This window comes from Monosiga brevicollis, genomic scaffold, assembly GCF_000002865.3.
Source record: "Monosiga brevicollis MX1 MONBRscaffold_14 genomic scaffold, whole genome shotgun sequence".
Lineage (NCBI taxonomy): Eukaryota > Choanoflagellata > Craspedida > Salpingoecidae > Monosiga > Monosiga brevicollis.
In genome coordinates this window covers 746,167-765,317 of record NW_001865051.1, presented here as the reverse complement: position 1 = coordinate 765,317, position 19,151 = coordinate 746,167, and the positions used below count along the sequence as shown (strand labels likewise).

The window sequence follows — 19,151 nt, the reverse complement described above, 5'->3', positions numbered from 1 at the left end:
TGCGCACGAACAAACGCCGGAGTTCACTCGAATAAAACATCTGCATCATCTTAACAACAACAAACAAACAAACAAAAAAAATCAAGAAACAGTTTCTGGAGGCAGAGTTGATTGTGCAACAGTGTCCAGCCTGAGGTCATCATGTTCTCGAGCAACGCCAGTACCTCAAGTGTGGGTCTCATGGGTTTTGAGTCATTAGCGAGAAACTGTATTTTTGGCTACACTTTGAAACGGATCGATTGCAACATCGCCAGTCCTCGAGAGTCTTCGCAAGTCTCCTTGTATGCAGCGAGACTCGAGGGCTCGGAACATGCATGCCTGCATGCACACCGGGTCCACACACTTTCTCACACACGACACACACACACACACACAGAGCTCGCTTTTCAGCGCTTGGTCAACGCCAGGCAGGAAGTAACAGCCTACTATGCTGATGTCTTCACTTTGATAAGGAGAGATAACGGCCACCTCTGTGTCACCGTGCCAGCTGCGTACCCCCCCTTTGCTTGCCGGCCCGCCCGGCCCTCGCTTGCACGCATCGGACCACCCAATCTACCACAGAAGACGAGGGCCCTCCTCTCCCCCGACTCTCCTTGTCAAGGGGCAAGGCCCCGCAGGATCCTGCTCCCAGTGTCATGCGCCCGTCCCAATCCATCCTCAAGCTGGCCCTCTGGCTCTGCCTGAGCACGGCCCCGTCCCTCGTTTACACGCAAACGGGCTTGCGCTTCGACGGTGCGTACGCTCTCGCCACTCCATCACAAGCCCAACTGTGTGATTCGTCAAGATCACCTCCTCGCTGCGCCGGGCTTCATCCCCACCTTGCGACCCATCTCATCTCATCTCCACGGTTTGTGTGCTTTGATTAGGCCAAGCCGATCAGCATGTCGTTGAACTCGAGCTGGGCGAGCTTCAAAACGAAGTTATTCTCGGGCTTCAGACTGTACAGCCCCGCGCCATCCTCCTTCACATGTACGCAACGATGCGCCAAATTTGGAGGACCCCCACCCAAGTTTCTGACCTGGGTCGTTCATCTTTCAGTGCACCCACCACTGCCTGCCCATGCGTTTACACATGCATGTTTGCTGGCTCACGCAATCCGCGCCGCAGCGAGCCAGAAGTGATGACGGCTGGTGCCGAGGTCGATGGCCTAATCATTGACCTCATCCAAGGCCGACCGCGCGCCACTTTTGTTCTTGGTACGTCACAAACATCACTGGATTAGCACGCAGCATCCTTCCCCGCCACCGCCATCCAACCGCCTCCTGACCCCGTCCTTGTCCACAGGGCACCAGCAAACCGTTGCTGCCTGTCAGCGTGCCGTCAACGACGGCCAACCCCACACTTTGGTCAGTCGCAGCTGCAACAGTGCCGCCCACGTCCTTGCCCTTGTATCTCCCACCATGCTCGCTATACCCCTCCTCACGTCACGTCACGTCACGTTACTTTCTCTCCGCCCCCACCCACTCCACTTTGCCAGCGCCTGATCCGCCAAGGTCGAGCTCTGTGGATGACCGTGGATCAGGGCGAGGAAGAGTGCCTTGCTACCACTCAGGTTTGTTTGTCCCCATGTTCCGTCTTTTCCCCTCAGTCTCGCATCCTCTGGCCTCAGGTTCTACAGACTGGCTCGTCATGGCGGCCAAATAGTTCCTTCTCATGGCACCAGGCCTCACCTTGTCCAAACATCCCGCGCAGCTTTCTCAGCAAGGGCTCGGCCTCCGCAGTGGAGGGCGCATCGCCCTGGCTGCCATCACATCCGCCTTTCAACCAGCCGTTCGGGGTGGTCCCGTGGTAAATGCGCTTGGTTGCCAAATCGTCTCCCAGATCGCTTGGCCTTGAGGCCCCACACACACGTGTCGCAGCAGCTCAAGCGACCGATGGTGCACGGGCGGTTCGAATAGGCACACCACGATCCCTTTGAAGGCTGCTTGTTTGAAGCGACCATCGACGGCATTGGTCCGTCGACCCTGACAGCAGCCATCTTCTCCCACCCAACATTCATTGCCAGCACTCACTCACCCCCCTCACAATAAATACATCAAACCTGTCCTCGGCAGATGCGTTGGCTGTCAACAACACACTCCTCTCGCATTGGTCTGGGCACTGTGATGCCAGCGCCCCACCCTGTCAGCTGGAGAAGACCACCTGTTCTTCTCACGGGACCCCTGTCTGCACGCGTAAGTCTCTGGCTCTTTATAATGACTGAGAATTAGCTACCTGGTGTCACATCTTACGCTTCGGGAGCTCATTGACCATGTGTCATCGCTTATCTGCCGCAGCATCGGGCCCCGCTTGTCGTTGCACTTCCGACTTTTTCGGCCCCACTTGCGCCCTGGCTCAGCTCGGTTTGTCCATGACCGCGCAAAAACGCCTTCAACTTCCTAGCGGCTCGATCCTCCCCGCTGCAGCAGCTGCACGACTCCCTCAAAATGGCTGTCCTTGACCCTTTTTTTCCTCTCCATCATGCCTGCAGACTTGTTCACGAATGATGAAAAGGAGATCTTTGCATTGGATGCGTGGGAGCTTTCTTCTAATTTGCTGACCACCCTGCGTTTACGGCTTCCCAGTGCCACGCCGCCCGCCGTGCCCCTCACTTTGGCTCGGCTGGGCGCGAACGACCCCGGAGAAGATGCTCTTGAGGTGGTTTGGCAAGCCCACGCCTTGGTGGTGCTCGTGCATCTGGGTGGTGGTCAGGTCCTGCGCGTGGACAACCCGCTGCCTGCGCCGGACAAATGGCTATCCCTTGCCATTCGCATCGCCCCTGCCGCTCTTCAGGTGATCGCGGACGGCGTTGCCACCTGGGCCACAGCGCCAACATCTGGGTACCACCTCTTTGATCTGACGAGCCCCAACGCCACCCTAACGTACGTTTCACCCCACTGACACCCGCACACGACGGCCCGTGCTGCATCTGTGTTTTTCTGATAGCCGTGTCGCGCCTCATTGCCTGCAGCTTGGCCGGCCCGGCCCTCTATGCCGCCGTACATGTTCAAAATACGCCCTTGTTTGAGCAGCTCCCCGCCCTCCGGTCAGTGCTCTGGCTTCATGACGTGGTTGGACTCAACGCCGGCTGTTCTGCTCGCTGGTGCCTCCGATCGGAAGTGACGCTCACGTGACCAACCCGAATCTTTTCCGTGGGCCAGGCTTTCCAATGCCGATGCGAGTTTGAGCGCGGCATTGGCGGCACCCGCGGCCACGACCTCCCAAACTCTGGCCGCCATTGCTGGTGAGTCTTGGTCCCGTGCTGCGATGTGAAGCAACATGGGTTCGGAGCTCGCCAGCCGTCCACACAGTGTGTGCTCATGTCGCCGCACGCACCCTCCACAGATGGCACATACTACGATGGGAGTCAAGCAGAAAATCTCACGGTCAGCGTGGCCAGGCATAACTGCTTTTCAGAAATGGAATGTTTTTTGGGACAGCATAGTGCCTGACCACGCCTAATCAAATCTGCAATCGATCTGTAGGTCGTGATGCTTCAGAACAGCGCCGTACTTCAGCACAACGGGAGCGCTAGCTTCACGTTGTCGACTTTTGATGCTGGTACGCAACTTGCTGGTGGTCCTTGCTCAACTTTTCCCTTGCCTCGCCATTCACGTGCATGTTTCTGGACTTAGATGCCATCCTTTTGGATGTTTATTCCACTCAAGGGGATCGCTTGCAGCTACGCCTGAAAAAGGGTCATTTGGAGCTGGATTTTGATCTGGGCGGAGGTCTGCGGCGTTTAGTGGTCTGTCGTCGGTCAAACCGTCTGTCTGCTTCCTTGATCTCTTGGAGTCGATGCCGAGCTGACTCGATTTACATCTTACCCGCCCCTCCCTTACCCACAATCATTTGGCTACAGGGCTTGACATCCTTGAACAATGGGCGCCCGCATCTCGTTCGCCTGGCTCTGCTTGAGACGAATGTTCAGTTGGCAATTGATGCTGAGTTGCTGCAACTTGCCCTGCCCGGTGGCTACAACGGTATGTGTGGAATTGGTTGTCTTTGAGACTGCGTGCGACCACAACGGACCTCATGGCCCCTGACCACTTGAACACAGAGCTGACCGGTGACAGCACCATCGAAGTGGCTATTGGCTATGAGGGATGGCTTAAATATCGACTTAAATAAGCCTCTGTCATCTTTGCAATCGACCTTTGCTGTGTTTTTGACCTCATAAGTCTGCACTGCTACTTCACGAAGCATGTCAATTAAGCGCATGTAGATGTCCATGGTACGAAAAGCACCAAGGAAGAGACAAGCCAAGAAGGGTCGCAGTGCACCAACAGCTTGGGGCGAACCTGAGCTCAGCGTACCCACGCGGCTGTGAAGTACATACCAATCTCTTCTGGTGCATCTCCCCAGTCCCGTAATTCAAAGTCGATAATAGGAAGATCTACGTGTGTGGCCGCCCAGCAACAATGATGGTCATGATTTGCACAGATCAAACCCGACCCAAAGAGCAAGAGTCAAGCACCTTTCAAGTGTCACTCACTCGAAGGCTCGCCCACTAGGTCAGCAACACCCGATAGAAGCTGATTGTTGTTGTTGACATGGCACTCATCGTTGCGCACCTACCATGCGCACCAAGCATGTCCATACAGAAATCACATTCAAGGCAACGCATGAGAAAAGCTATCTATAATAATGAAAATGAAAACGAGCCAATATGGAAACGAGCGCTTGGCCCACCGTGTAGTCATCAATGGTCCAGACATAGCCTTGTGAGGCCTTGAAACGAACATCGACACCGCTGCCAATGCTATTGAACATGTAAGGCGTTGTCACGGGCTGTGAATATGTGGGTCCGGTGCCAATGTTACAGCAGGGCAATGTAGCAGCATGGCCCCTGTAGGCGGCACTTACACCACGACACCCTTGCATTGCCAAGCAATGGTTTGCCATCCCTCAAAGGAGAGGTCCAGCAGGGCGGTCAGCTGTGATCCGGAAATGGAGTACTGCAGCTGCGACCCAGCCGACGTGCCTGATCTCACCCGACCATCCGGCAGCGCATGCGTCAGTGGGCAGGCTCTATACACACTCGACAGGCGCACTCATCTTTCGAACAACGAGCTGATGGAAAACCTACTCGAGTACCATGTGTACGCGTCCCCAGAGGCTCCAAGGTAATGCGCCAACGGCACCTGTGGACATTGCACAAGACGGATGAGCGACCGCGGCCACCCCACCCATAGCAAAGGCGTCGGCCACGCGAGGCACCGATCACGCTACAGGAATCCAAGGGCCATGTGGGTCACCTGCTCTGATGGGTAGATGCCGGTCCAGCCACCCCCAGTCTGCAGGCACATTGTTTTCATAATGACAGGACATCACAGGTGAGGCAAGAGGGCACAATGCAGTCAACAAAGACGGGGTAGCTCAAGATTACGAACAATGTTGCAGAAAACTTTGATCGCGTCGCGGTGCGAACCGCCATTGGGATCAATAAAGTATTCACCATCGGCGGCATAGGTCGCGCTCAGGTACAAATCATAGCAAGTCTTGGCCGGATTGAATCGGGTGCCTAACATGCCATTGCTCGGTGCCTTGTAGGCACCCGAAACGTACACGTCACCAAGCTCCAGTCCAAACATTTCCCCGGCCTATCGCCAGGAACCAATGTTGCAACATAAAAAAGCCGCGTACATATCAAGAACAACAGTAAGCCTGTTGCCAAGTCGTGTCGCAAAAGGTGCACGAAAGAACTTACACCACCAAAGTCATAGAGGTACAGATCTGCCACGGGCAACGAAGCAGCTGGACCCTCCAGCAGAGACACAGTCTTGCTAATCACGCTGCCGCTATTTTGATAGCAGCCATCTTGGATCAGGCGCGGACGGTAGATGCGGCGAGCCTCTACCAGTTCATCCGCCGTGGGTACGGTCCAGGCATCGCCACTGTGCCAAAGATGCGCCAAACAACCGCGTGAGTGTTGGTGTGTCTGGCAGCTTTAGTCTTGCTGAGGAACGACACTCACTCAAGCGAAGTCCAAATGGCAGGATAGGCATAATAGCTCCTGTTGTTTGTGTTGAGAAAGTTGATGATGCCTTGGCAGTTCAGCGTCACCTGCTGCGTGGCGTGTGATGACTGGGCCTATCACACGAGCACATGAAGGCAAGTGGGATGAAGAAAGGTGAATATGGACAAGAGACAATTTGAGGTAAGGGAGGGAAGGGAGGGAGGGAGTATAAACAAAACAGTCACAAGACACAGCCACAGACGCAGCCACAGCCACAGACATAACGGCAGGCAGCCCATACCATTAACGCGCGAATCTGGTGATCAGGCAGGCCATAGTCAAATGCATGGGCAGCAATTTGATCCCGGACATTTTCATAGTTGTCAGCATCATTGTCCAAAACCACGTGATGAGCCAAGGGCAAGGCGGTGGGTGCCGCAATCACAGTGTACACCAGGCCGTTTTCCTATCCGCGTGCGCGTCAGCAAATGATGAAGCAGAGGCCAGGACCAGTGAAAGAAGGCTCGCCATTCTTGGTCACATACCACGTGGCAAGTGGTTTGAACAGCATCCAAGACATCACCACCGTTTGGATCTGATCGAGGCGATAGGAAGTCCAGAGGCGAGGGCAGATGAGGCTCGACAAAACACATGCAGAAAAAAAAAGGAGGTCGCAAACAGGCAGGCAGGTGCAAGCACAAAACACCACCGACCAATCCAGTAGGTCCCCGTAGTCATGGCGGGTTTGACAGCCAGGATTTGTTCGCAAGAGCGAGCTGAAGCGGCGCGGCTTGCGCCGTCCATAACGGTGGGCTGATCCTCGAGTGTGGCCACGCGGCCTGTCAAAGCTGTAATGGAGGTTTCCAGTGCGTCGTCGCCCTGATTAACAAGTACGGCCAGAGCCAACACAAATGAGCCTTGGACCAAACAACAAAATGGTATGCAGCACCGGGCGTTCCAGTCGCTAGCAGCCGCGTCACCTCGGATATATCACTTGACAAGGCGGTTTGAGCTGCGGTGAGCTGCGACTGAAGAACAAAAGGCTGATTTTCCAGGTTGGTGACTCGAGAGCTGACGGCATCGACGTCCTCGGCGACTGCGTTGCTCAACTATGGCGAGGAGAGACCGCAAAACGCGCCGTGGGCCGCCAAACAGTGGGTGAACGCGTGCACGACCACAAGCATAGCAGTTGCCGACAATACGACAGGCGACTCAGCACCAACCTCCGTGCGGTTGCCAGCAATTTCCTCGCGGACGGCATTGGCCATGTCTTGTACACTCGAATCCAGTCGGGTGATTTCTGCAGCAGTGCTGGTCTGCAAGCTATCCACCTGATCCTCAATCGTATTTGCTCGGGTCACAGCGCTATCGATCTCCTGTTGAGCACGGTCGTAGCAGGAGGAAGTGTGGTACGACATTCCATTTTGAGAATCACCGAGACAGGTTTGCCACGCATGGAACAAGCACAACTTTGGTCTGCACATCCCGGCAGAATTTTCCATTCACAAACAGCATGACAAGCAAAAAGAATAATAATAATAATCATAATCATAATAACAACAGGTTGATCGAGAAAACAGCACAACGAGAGAGAGCGCGAGCGAGGGGCCCCGAAGACGGGCGCAGATGAGCGGACCTCGAGGAGGTTGCTGCTGATGGTATCGGCGGTCACATTGAGCGAGTTGTTGAAGAGCTCGTGCAATTCTCGGCGATTTTGCAGAGTGAAGAAACTCAGATTGGCATAAGTATCAGCTAGCGCTTGATCCATCTGTAGCCCCCAGGCGATTTGGTTCGCAGAAGGATGAGCTCTCCCTTTGGGGCTCTTGGCACATGTTTAGGCGCAGGTTCAGGCAAATCATACTTGAATTCGGCTCTGATTGAGGTTGCTTTCCAGTGTGGCAAGGTCTTCACGGTCCGCGGCCATGCTGACGGCCACCTCTTGCAACGAGGATTGCAGGCTGGAGTTGAGGGCCTGTGATGGGTGGTCCAGGCAGCACAAAGCCAGTTGTCAGTTTGAACCAAGTTGTGAAGCTCACCCTTTGCGGTCAGGCCTCGAGGCTTACAGAGATGCGCCCATTGGTGGCCGCATTGGTCTCTTGAAGATGATCATCAAGCTGAAGAAGCGAGTCATTAAGATTTGAACCAGGAGGCGAGAGTGGGGGAGCATGAGACGTGGTTTGGAAAAAAAAAAGAACTGTGCTTTGGTGCAAACGTGGAAAGACGGTCGACCGAAGCGCTAAAACAGACGTACGCGGGAGAAATTGGTCGTGACGGTGCCCTGCAGAGTCGCCAAAGCACCTTGCAGGGTGTTGGAGCGGCCTTGAGCCTCAGCGGCGACACTTGATAGGTTTGTGTTCAAGGCGTCGACGAAAAGGCCCATGTCGAGTTGGTTTTGGTGCAGCTCAGCAACGTCCACCGTGTGCCCATCGACCTCAAAGACTGCTGCCTACGTACCAACAGGAGACATGCAAGAACGGCAAAAAAGGAACAGGCCAACCGTGTCAAACGGCCACGAGCAAGAGGTGCGAGAAAGGCAGGCGAGGCTTGACCCACCTTGGCCACGAAGCGAAGGGTGTTGCCTGTGGTTTCGATCATGGGCTCAACACCCTGAACAAGAGGCGTGGCGGCGAGCAAAAGAAGACACCATGTGGCCATCATGGTCGTCATGCTGCCGGTTCCCGAGCCGTGTGTTCACCGACAAGCAGCCAGGTAGGCCACCAGGTAGCCAAGCAAGGCGCCAAAAGGGCCGCAAGGCTCCAACACAATTGCGTGCCACGCAGCACAAACGCTACAAGAAGGAGGCAACAAATGACAGGAGAAAAGGGGCGAGGATAAAAGATACCGGGTGAGCCCGTGCAGTGTGTGCAGGCTTCTGCCGCTCTGCTTCCGCGGGCGGCGACATCGCGACAGAAGGACGCGCTTGCGTTCATGTCATGCCCAACCAATCCCTCTATCTCCTTTTGCTCTACCCATATCCCCAACACCATTGTCACACGAGGCCGACGGCCCAACCCATTCATACCTCAAAAGCAGAAGCGGCAGTCTACGAGGAGGCCAGAGTTAGCAGGAGGAGGAGGAGGAGGAGGAGGAGGGCAGGGGTCGAGCCGGAAACTACACACTTGACTGGACGGATGCAGTATGCGCATAAGAGAGAGAGAGAGCGGGAGACGCCTACAATTGGATGGTAAGGTATGGTAAGGTGAAGGCGAGGCAGAGGGAGAGTGAGACGGAGTGGTAGGGGTAGAGATAGTGACAAGCCAGGTGCGAAGATAAGAGACGGAAACAAACTTAGGGGCAGGGACAGTGTAATAAACAAAGCAGAGACAGAGATAAGGAGAGAGACAAAACCCAAACAGAGAGAGAGAACAAAACAGCGGCTAAACCAGAGACAATAAAGAGCATGTGTGGGAGGAGTTCATACAATGTCATTTGTTGTTTGAGATTGTAAAACACCACACGCACCCCACACCTTTTAGAAACAAGATGTTGTGTTTAGATACGGACTGTTGGAAACGTCTGACAATTATTTTGTCAGCTTGTTCTGGAGAGAGAGAGAGAGAGATGTTGCGCAGTTTCCTTGCCTCTCTTTGCCTTGAGACATCAACAACGAGATCAGTGAAGGACAGTGAGCTTGGTGCAGGGAGATCCGAGACGGCACGGCAAGGCCACTGGACGAGATGACGGCTGTTGCAGCAGCGCGACGCTTGGCGGTGCTTCAGGTTAGAGCCAATAGGGCCTTGCTAGGATTGGTCAACAGCTGAGACTCTATGCGCTGGGCGTGCGAGCGTTGCAGCTGCCACTTATTTGGTTTGACGTCCTTGCCGCGGACGTCTGCACATAGCGCCACCTGGCACCCTGCCAACCGCTGCTGGGCCGGCGCCTGGCCTCATCGTATGTCTTGCAAAGCCTCTTTGTACCTCTGGGCAATTTGCCAAGACACGCACCTGTGGATGTGGCTGCCAGCCTATGAATTCACTTCATTTGACGCATCACCCCTCCCCAGCAGAAACTCGGATGGCTTGGACGCCTACATGCAAGGCGGTTGGGCCCAGAAGCGCATCATGAAGGTATGAAAATGAAGCATTCCCGCGCCCTTGATCCTCTCTGCCTCTTGTCCGAGACCGGTTGGGGACGCAGTTAAACATGCAACCATCTCACCAGGCGCTGAGGGCTCCAATCAGGTTGACCCCGAGGACGTGCTCCCTGAACGCACTCTAAAGGGGCAAACGCTGGTACGTTTGGCTTGGCATCGAACAGTCACTTGCCCCATCAGCAGCTACAGTGGTGCCGCTGTACTCATCCTAATACATGTTATGCCGTTTAGTTTATCACGGGCGCCAGCCGAGGCATCGGCCTGGCCATTGGCAAGCGCGCGGCGCAAGATGGGGCGAATGTGGCAAGTACACAGTCCTATGATCGAGACGTCACATTTCGAAGCACTGCTGACATGAAGGCGTCATGATAGGTCGTGGTAGCAAAGACCGCCGAGCCCCATCCGAAGCTTCCAGGCACCGTCTTCACGGGTACGTGCATCGGCGTTCACAAAGGTACTCTGGTTTTGTTGTGGTCATTCTCAATCCTGATTTGTTTTTGTTTTATTTTGTTTTTGCCGCCACACAGCTGCCAAGGAAATTGAAGAGGCTGGTGGAAAGGCACTCCCCATTGTCTGTGATATTCGTGACTACGAACAAGTGGAGGCGGCGGTGGCGCGGGCCGTTGAGCACTTTGGTGGCATTGATATTCTTGTCAACAACGCCTCGGCCATCAACCTCACCGGTCAGTTTCGCCGACGTGCATGCCTTGCTTCATTAGCCACACCGGTCTTCAAAAAAAGGCCCACGCGCCCGCCGCTCATTTTCATTGCTTGTTGTTACTGCTGTGGTGGTGCTGGCGGTGGCGGTTGATGTTGTTGTCTTCACTTTCTGGCTTGAACCGGGGCATAGATACCGAGACAGTGGACATGAAGCGCTACGACCTCATGCACAGCATCAATGCTCGTGGCACGTTTGCTTGCACCAAAGCCTGTTTACCTCACCTCAAAAAGGTAAAAGCGCACATGTTTTCCAGACCTAATATCCAGCTGCCCCGTGCATCCTGAGCTTGCACCTGACTGGGTCTGCTCAACCTTACACCTACTAATTCCCCACTTGCAGGGCAAGAATCCACACGTGCTGACGTTGTCCCCACCATTGGATCAACTGCAAGCCAAATGGTAAGCAAGTCGCACTGAGTGTGCGTGCGCGAGCATGTTGAAGGCGGCCTGCTGGCCTGGATGGCTCTGCAATAACAACATTAATATTTTTTTCATTCCATCGCGTGGCTCAACTTGCAGGTTTAAACACCACGTGGCTTATTCGGCTGCCAAGTATGGCATGTCAATGTATGTGATGGGCCACAGTGGTACGTATGCCTGCTGCGCCTCGACTATGGGTGCCAATCCCAATGTTCTTTTGCAATAGTTGTTGTTTTGCTGTCACTGACCAGTTGTCGTGTTGCCGTAGCTGAGTTTCGCAAGTTTGGCATTGCCGTCAATGCTCTCTGGCCCCGGTGAGTGTCTGCTTCTTTGACCAGCGCCAGCTCTCAGCCTTGCAGTTTGGACACTTGATCCTCGTGTGACAGGCAAATCACCTCACATGTTTGTTCAACTCTTTGACCAGCACCACAATCGCCACAGCAGCTGTCAAGAACGTTCTGGGTGGAAGCGAGATGATCTCACGGTACGCCTCTTCAAAACTTGCAACGCTAGCCACTTCTTTTGACCAAACGTCGTATTTACGTGGGCACGCGTACACTCCGCATGCAGCTCGCGCACTCCTGAGATCATGGCCGATGCAGCACACGCCATCCTGACGCGCAAGGCCCACGTAACGGGAAACTTTTTCGTCGATGATGAAGTGCTGATTTCGGAGGTGAGCACGGCCATTGCAATATGACATCCTTTTCGCATCAAATTTTTGGACACTTATTTCGTGGCGGCTTTGTTGCAGGGCACCACAGAGCTTAGCAAGTACAATGTGGATCCAAAGGCTGCCCAGCACGAGCTTACACCTGATTTCTTTGTGTAATCAGCACGGGCATCGGTGTACACCCAACTCGGTCACTTGCTCACCGTTCAATTACCAAAAAAAAAATGATTGCGCTCCACGCTTAAAACTGGACAGTCCCCATGCCTCCACATGAAGCAGGCCCAGTTGCGGTGCCTTTCAAAAAGCACTGTAGCCACCCTGCACCAATGGGTACGACAGAATCTTGAGCCAAGATGCTTGCAACCAATTGAGAGCAGTCGAAGAGACATACCCAAGGTGCTTGAGATGTCGAGCGAGGTACATGCCGCCGAGTTGTGAAGTTGGTGGAGCTAGTTGGCTGGCGCTGCACAGAGGGCGGCCAAGGCAGTCAAGGCAATGGTAAGACGTCATTAGCGAATGGCAAGTTGCTGGCTTTGGCGGCGCGCTCTACACACCGCCTGCAGCCAGGACTCTCGCGGCTGCGATCCCAGCGAAGATGGCTACAGAAAAGCACCCAGAGTATGAGACGACATCCGCTGAGCAGACAAGATATACGCTGGTGTGTGGATTGATGGAATCAAAACCCTTGGATCAAGCTCACCTGAGTGACGGGATCATCAAACAGCGAGCTGCTGTTGCGCATGTTATGGGTGCGCAGCGAGCTGGTGGTCAGTGGAACCAAACATGTGGGTGAGTAAATTCCGTGATCCTCACCCAGGATCCCTCAGCCCAAGAACGTACTGGCGCGAGGGAGGTGCTGCAGTCGAGGTGGCCGCAGAAGCACTGGAGGTGCGCGTAGAAACGGGCTTGGAGGCAGGGGCGCGAGACGACACTTGTGTGGCAGGCCGAGGGTGCAGCGAGGATGGGCGCGAGGACCCCAGGTTGGTGACTGACAAAGGGCGTGCCGATGCCGGGGCAGAGGGCACCGGCGTCCGGTACGAGGTCAAAGCGGACTCGCGTGCAGAAGCCTGGCGTGATGCAGGGCCTGCGGGACGGCGCGAGCTGGGTGCATCGGCGATGCCAAGGGCACCCAATGCATCCAGGGGCAAATCATCTTTTGGACTTGATCGACCGCGCGAGGAAGCTGGCTCAAAGTCCACATTATCAAGATCCTGTGAAAGAGACGAGGTGCGTGAAGCAATCAAGCAGCCCGTGTTTAGCACAGCCGCCCAGATCCAAGTGTATTGGAACTCGCAACGTTTGGCACTGCCGTTGCTTGCTCCTGACCCACGAATGAAGCTCTGCCTTCTTGGGAACTGACGTGAAAGAGTTGTTCCCGATACGAGGAAGGCGTGGGCAAGGTTTTGCCATCAATCGGCAAGTGGATCATGCGCGTGCTGGCCAAGCGAGACCTGATGAAATCCGCCCGCCATCAAAACACGCTAGGTCAAGCAAAGAACGAAAGCTAGTCAGATGGGGGTCATTGCAACCTACACTTGGCCTGCAAAGTCAGCCAGGTATTCGTGTTCGAGCCCAGCTTGCATGGACAGACGTTGCGTAGGATTAAAGTGCAACAAGTCGGTCAAAAGCGCCAGCTCCTCAGGCGTCGCCTTCAAGCACAGCACGACCCCCGCACAGCCCAGAGCCAAGAGAGTCAACCATGAATTTGGGATTCTAACCGTCGCAACCCCTGTCCTCACACGTGCGTGCATGGCGCATACCCTCGAACAAAGCACAGAAAGCGGTGAAATGCCACAGCGCTTGATAGAGTCGCACGCAGATTGAGCATATGGTGCTGCGAGAGCCGCCACGTCGCTTCGGGAAGGGCGGCCAAGCGTCTATGAGCCCGCAGTCAAGAAGCATTTGGTGAGAAGTAATCACAATTACAAAGAGACCTTTGGCGTGGGTCGCGGGCAATGTCGACGGCAAGGGCGCAGCAACGCAACACAAGTTCAACGCCAACCTGAATGATCAGGTCGAGCTGGTGCAACGAACTGGTGCCCATGAAAAGAGCTTTTCCTACAATGTGAGTCAACGGTGCCAAATAGAGGTGTAAGGTTCCGCAACAAGCCTGGATGGACCCACATCAGCGCCACGCACGTCGAATCATTTGACCAAAGATGCAGCCGAGAGACCACGAATCAACGGCATATGTATATCTAGATTCAAGAACAAAAGTATGAGAGGGTGTTTGCCCTTTTGATGGGCGATCAAAACAACATCAAAGAAAACGGCTGGCTCTTACTTGGCGCTGCCCAGCAGCATTTCTGGTGCACGAAACCATCGCTGCGTCCACAAACAAAGCATCACTTGGGCCTAAGCGTCCGTCCCAAGGGCAAAGATTTCATGTGCGCCGTTCACCATCTGGACGTACCGTTGCCACATATTCCGTCAGCTGCGGATCGCTGGAGGCCCCGTCCTATCAATCGCCTCGTGTGTCATCAGGGAGTGGTAAGACATGATGGACTCAACCCTCATGAAGCAGGCATTTTCAAGAAAGAATTTGCCAGAGGGCGCATCAATAGCATGACCAGCTACACACGTCAAGGCCACCTTCAACGCTTCGGCAGAGGCCAAAGTCTGCAATCTGTGCAAAAAAGCAAATCAAGTCATGTGAGTGCAAGGGCGAGCCAGATGGAGCCAAGTGGCTGAGGGGCCACTTGGCAGACGAGCTAATCTGCCCCGCATTTCCTTCCTCAGGCGTTTGAGGCAAACAACACAAGATGGCCCGTCCTCCATACAATCAGCCGCTTGATTGCTAGGCTTCAAAACAAAAGCATGGTGCCAGCACAGAACCGCATGCTTGCCTGTGCGTCACAACTCTCGTTGAGAAGAATGTTGTCAGGCTTCAGGTCACGATGAATGATGCCGCCAGAATGGAGGTAGCAAAGTCCCTAAAGGCAAAAATAAAACAAACGTGATTGAAAGACAGTGCGGATCGAGGCAAACAGAGACCTTGACTAGCTGTACCCCCGGCCCCTGCCTGGACTTGACGTACAGCGAAAACTTGAGCCATGATGTACTTGCGGTGTGAGGTCGTCAAGATGCCCGACTCGATGGCCTTGCCCAGATCCAGATCTGCAAGGAAAAGTCAGGGGCCCACGCACAAATGTTGATGGCCCAGGGTCATTGATGGTTCAAGGCGAATGTGGACAACAGTTCATGGGCAAGCTGGGTGACACTTGATCCCGTACCCATGTGATCAAAGACCAAGTAGATGTCACGATCCTGATCTGCTCGCACCACGTTCAGCAAGGTAATGATGTTGGGATGGTTGTGAAAGAGCTAAGACAAGGAACAGGAAGACGAGGGAGGAGAAAAAGACTTGGTGAGACATGGGGTTGCTGGCGACGGCAGCAGGTTGCCGTTGGTCATGGCTGGCAACATACCTTCAGGTACATGATTTCACGGTACGTCCGCTGTGAATCTGTGACGTTGCGGAAAGCATCGAATAGCTTCTTGATGGCCACGACCTATCCAAAGCAGACAGGGCGCACACCCAGGGCACCAAAGGCTCGAGATGATGCGATGCGTGACATGAAGACTGTGGGGAAACGTTGTGAACAGCGCAGGCGCGTGGGCGTGCGCCAGTCCCACCTGTGATGTGCGCTTGTCTTGTGCTCGCCACACAATACCGTAAGCCTAGTGCAACACGCACGCACACAACAATGTGAGGTGATCATAATCGCGCGAGCGAGCTGGCGTGAGGCTGCTGGAGCGCCAGGTCATGCGCTAGTGACGTACGCCCTTGCCCAAACGAGCCTGCATGGTATACAGGTCTCGAATGGACTCGTCCACCCGGCCTTCGGGATCCATCCTGCACGACGAACCCAGCCACCGACTTTCCCTACACCCAACCCCGGTTCCATGCACCACAACCCCCGCTCTACCATCAGCCCACCCAACAGAACACCTGCCGCTCGCCCTCCCGCGATTCACCCGTCCAAACGTCCCACCGCCTCTCTCTCTCTCTCTCTCTCTCTCTCTCTCTCTCTCTCTCTCCCTCTCTCTCTCTGTTTGGTCGATAAGAAAATTTTGATCGGATTTCAAAATTTAATTTGCGTGTGTGTGTGTGTGTGTGTGTGTGTGTGTGTGTGTGTGTGTGTGTGTGTGTGTGTGTGTGTGTGTGTGTGTGTGTGTGTGTGTGTGTGTGTGTGTGTGTGTGTGTGTGTGTGTGTGTGTGTGTGTGTGTGTGTGTTTCGTTTGGGCGCTTGGAGCTGTTGCCGGAACTGGAGCGTTGAACGAACAAGATCTGAGGATTGGGGAGCTGAGACCAGAGGGATGGAGGTGAGAGGGTTGTTGTGGCATGGCGTGAGACGAAGATGGTCGCTGACGTTGGTTTTGAGTGGCTTGATGGAACGCGGCTTGCTCATGGGCTGCGCGTTTGGAAATGGGATTTTAGGACCTCGCCGAGGTCAATCGACAGATGAGTCCTAGTCAGTGGTCACCCCGCGGCACGCCAGACCAGGTCATTCAGCTGCACTGCCAGCGACTCCGAGAGCGTAAGAATGTTTGATGTTTGCAGAGTGGCAGGACTCGCGCACATCAATGTGCTAACATATGCTGGCCTGCCGCGCCCTTCCGTCAATCACAGAAAGTGAGGCCGCCCAAAGGGCACAGATCTACTATGAACTACCCAAGGACAATGAAGCCGACCCCGTGGTTGGAGTGGTGGCCGAGGCAAAGCTGGGTTCTGATTTTGCAGGTCGGTGTGCCATGTCTCACTGCCAGGCTCAGTCAGAGATACAGGCTAGTATCTCGCCCTCAACTCGTGGCGTGACATCGAGAGGATCCAGGTCGCATCGTGTATTACATCCACGGAGGCATGTGGCAAGCATTGGCGCTTGCTGATTCTCTCTTTGCGGCCAACCGTTTCGTCTCGGACAACTGCGCTTGGGCCGCTGTCGAGTACACCATTGCCCCAGCAGGTAGTCGTTTTTTGGTGGCATCATGCCATGGCTAGTGGCTTCCGCATCTCTCAATGCTGCAGACCTCGCCACCACACTTTGTCATTAGGGACCCTGACACAGATGGTTGAGGAGTGTCGACGTGGGCTCGAGCGCCTGCACGCAACATACCCCTTGGCCCAGCTGGTCATTGCCGGGCACTCAGCCGGCGGTCACTTGGCTGTACGTTGCCTGGCGCTTGTATTTCGTGCTTGTTTAAAGTGTTGGCATCTCACCGTGCGCCGTGCATCGTCGCCAGATCATGATGCAATGGCTGGACCTTCCATCATCCCTACGCGCCGCCATCTCAGGTACATTGTGACGTGCCCGGCACCACTTTTGACGTACAGACAACACTCTTCCATCAAGGTTCATCAAGACTTGACAATCTATAGCAGGGGGTTGTCTGTGTTGTTCTTCGCCACAACTGACCACTTCTGCTTTGGCAGGCGTCTTTGCTGGCTCTCCCCTCCTAGATCTCACCCCCGTGCAAGCTAGCTATGCAAATGAGGCCCTTCAGCTGAGCGATTCTGAGGTTGCCCAATACAGCCCGCTGCTTCGCCTTGCTGCCGGCCAGCAGCCACTGTTTTCTCCGCCCCAGGTGTGGCCTCCCACTTGATCCATGCAACTGAATTGGCAGATGAACCAATCTCACTTGTAACGTGTGGTGTGCAGCTTATCGTCGTGATTGGAGAACATGAGCCAGATGAATTTCGTCGTCATGGTCGCGAATACACTGAAAAATATCAAGCCGGCAACATGGGTTAGCTGCCCTGATTGGCTCGCACAGCTCCATCATTCAACTGCCCTGTCAAGGTTTCCCGCACTTATCAATTGCTCTGCCGGCTTTTTGCAACCACAGGGCCCGTGGCTCTCCATGACTTGCAAGGTGAAGACCACTTTACAGTCATTGAGAACCTGGCCGCAGACTCGGCGAGCCACCGAATTCTTGCCGAGATGCTTCAGGTTTGAACTTTTAAACCACTTCTGGAGCTGGCTCTGCTTGAAGCTCAAAGTTCCGCAGGCACACGCCAACAGCCATGTCACCGTTGAGCTGGCCAAGTGCCACGTGTCCAAAAGTCGCCAGTTGCAGCAAGTGACCAAAAGCTTTCGCCACCATTTGCTGCGCGTCCAGACCCGCGGACGCGTGAGCGGCCCGTGCCCAACGCGACGTGTGTGCAGAATCCCAAGGGGTGGTTGACCGCTGTGGGCGAACGAGCACACAGAGCGAGAACAGACCTTGGTTGGCGAAGGGATAACTTGGTGCAGTGGTTGAAGCGTGGTGGTCAGTTCTGGGCCAGCTTGCACCAACAAGAAACTATGACAGTACACGAAGGAGGCAAGCAGATCATCATCCATCGGCGAATGCGTTGGAACGAGTAAAAACAGCTGCAGAGCCAATGGTCATGTGCTGCTGATGTGACGCACCCAAAAAAATCGATGGCATCTCGAGAAAGCCCTTCTGGCACAGATTTGATGCTATTCACTGAAGCTGCCGCACAATATGACGCATTGCTCAGGGAAGATGGCTAACAGCACATGTTCAGCAACGGCTTGATTCAGGTCATGGACACAGACTCACCTTCTGACAGTGGTCGAATGCCACTGACCTCTGAGAGGGGTGATGCATTTATCGATGAAACACTCGTCTGATTTCTAACCAGGGAGCACGTCATGAGAGGTCAGTTTGCGCAATCCAGTACAGAGCGAATGTACAAAGTTCGTTCAATTGGCACGAACCCGGTCGGAGGAAAAGGCTCCTCCTCCAACTGCAAGGCCTGCAGCGCCCGCGCTATTCAGCAGGCATGGTGAGGAAATCGTGCTGTTGCTGCGTGAAACCTGGAACGTTTCTTTCCCGCTTCAACGCACCCGTATATGAAGGACTCGACCAAGGCGGGAGTTGTGTTTCGGGTGACTGCAGCAAGAGCGCGGGAGGTGAAGACATCACTCCACTTGAAGATGGGCCCCCGTGGCTGTTGGTAAGCGGGCAGACGCCGGCACGCAACACCATGAGCGAGGCAGTGAGATACATGCTCTGTCGAGGATAAAAAAAAGGCGAAGGCGTGCAACCAACCTTGAGGCCTGGTAGCGCCCCTGCTCAGGAGTAGGAATATATGGCACCTCACTGTCTGCATCATCATCACTTGGGATGCCGCCCACGTCACTGCTGCCGTCGTCTGAGTTCATGACTGGCAGGAAACGAGGCAAAAAGTCGAGAATTGGAGGCCTTGGTTTACGCTTCTGCATGAATTGCACCAGTGAAGCCTTGCTTTTCTTGAGAAGGGCCCGTAATTGAGGCATCTCCCCCAGCACTATGGCACG

General features: G+C 54.6%; 5 protein-coding genes across 5 annotated transcripts; 3 read left to right on the top strand and 2 right to left on the bottom strand.

Moving 5' to 3' along the window:
• Positions 1-635: 635 nt before the first annotated feature.
• On the top strand, positions 636-3,431 carry MONBRDRAFT_26505 (uncharacterized protein; the record flags this gene model as incomplete). The annotated part of the gene is made up of 11 exons (XM_001746931.1): positions 636-732; positions 867-969; positions 1,039-1,196; positions 1,285-1,346; positions 1,478-1,552; positions 1,899-1,953; positions 2,055-2,174; positions 2,277-2,342; positions 2,471-2,861; positions 3,141-3,223; positions 3,325-3,431. The coding sequence occupies 11 exons, from the start codon at positions 636-638 to the stop codon at positions 3,429-3,431; spliced, it is 1,317 nt and encodes a 438-aa protein (XP_001746983.1).
• Positions 3,432-4,466: 1,035 nt separating this feature from the next.
• MONBRDRAFT_9251 (uncharacterized protein) lies at positions 4,467-8,605 on the bottom strand (the record flags this gene model as incomplete). The annotated part of the gene is made up of 12 exons (XM_001746811.1): positions 4,467-4,553; positions 4,672-4,770; positions 5,690-5,876; positions 5,957-6,072; positions 6,240-6,404; positions 6,919-7,047; positions 7,162-7,314; positions 7,575-7,706; positions 7,800-7,910; positions 8,002-8,052; positions 8,190-8,384; positions 8,492-8,605. 12 exons carry the CDS (start codon positions 8,603-8,605, stop codon positions 4,467-4,469), a joined length of 1,539 nt encoding a protein of 512 aa, XP_001746863.1.
• Positions 8,606-9,532: 927 nt separating this feature from the next.
• MONBRDRAFT_32924 (uncharacterized protein) lies at positions 9,533-12,227 on the top strand. The gene is made up of 14 exons (XM_001746930.1): positions 9,533-9,657; positions 9,780-9,829; positions 9,942-10,005; positions 10,120-10,170; positions 10,263-10,334; positions 10,404-10,461; positions 10,559-10,714; positions 10,882-10,982; positions 11,092-11,150; positions 11,271-11,338; positions 11,440-11,485; positions 11,596-11,655; positions 11,742-11,847; positions 11,926-12,227. The coding sequence occupies exons 1-14, from the start codon at positions 9,616-9,618 to the stop codon at positions 12,001-12,003; spliced, it is 1,011 nt and encodes a 336-aa protein (XP_001746982.1). The 5' UTR covers positions 9,533-9,615; the 3' UTR covers positions 12,004-12,227.
• Positions 12,228-14,648: 2,421 nt separating this feature from the next.
• MONBRDRAFT_26502 (uncharacterized protein) lies at positions 14,649-15,284 on the bottom strand (the record flags this gene model as incomplete). Its single annotated transcript, XM_001746810.1, has 4 exons — positions 14,649-14,777; positions 14,882-14,961; positions 15,078-15,168; positions 15,273-15,284. The coding sequence occupies 4 exons, from the start codon at positions 15,282-15,284 to the stop codon at positions 14,649-14,651; spliced, it is 312 nt and encodes a 103-aa protein (XP_001746862.1).
• Positions 15,285-15,750: 466 nt separating this feature from the next.
• MONBRDRAFT_32923 (uncharacterized protein) lies at positions 15,751-18,030 on the top strand (the record flags this gene model as incomplete). The annotated part of the gene is made up of 10 exons (XM_001746929.1): positions 15,751-16,170; positions 16,286-16,385; positions 16,478-16,588; positions 16,680-16,811; positions 16,900-17,012; positions 17,089-17,140; positions 17,279-17,430; positions 17,505-17,592; positions 17,692-17,795; positions 17,839-18,030. 10 exons carry the CDS (start codon positions 15,751-15,753, stop codon positions 18,028-18,030), a joined length of 1,464 nt encoding a protein of 487 aa, XP_001746981.1.
• Between the last annotated feature and the right edge of the window lie 1,121 nt (positions 18,031-19,151).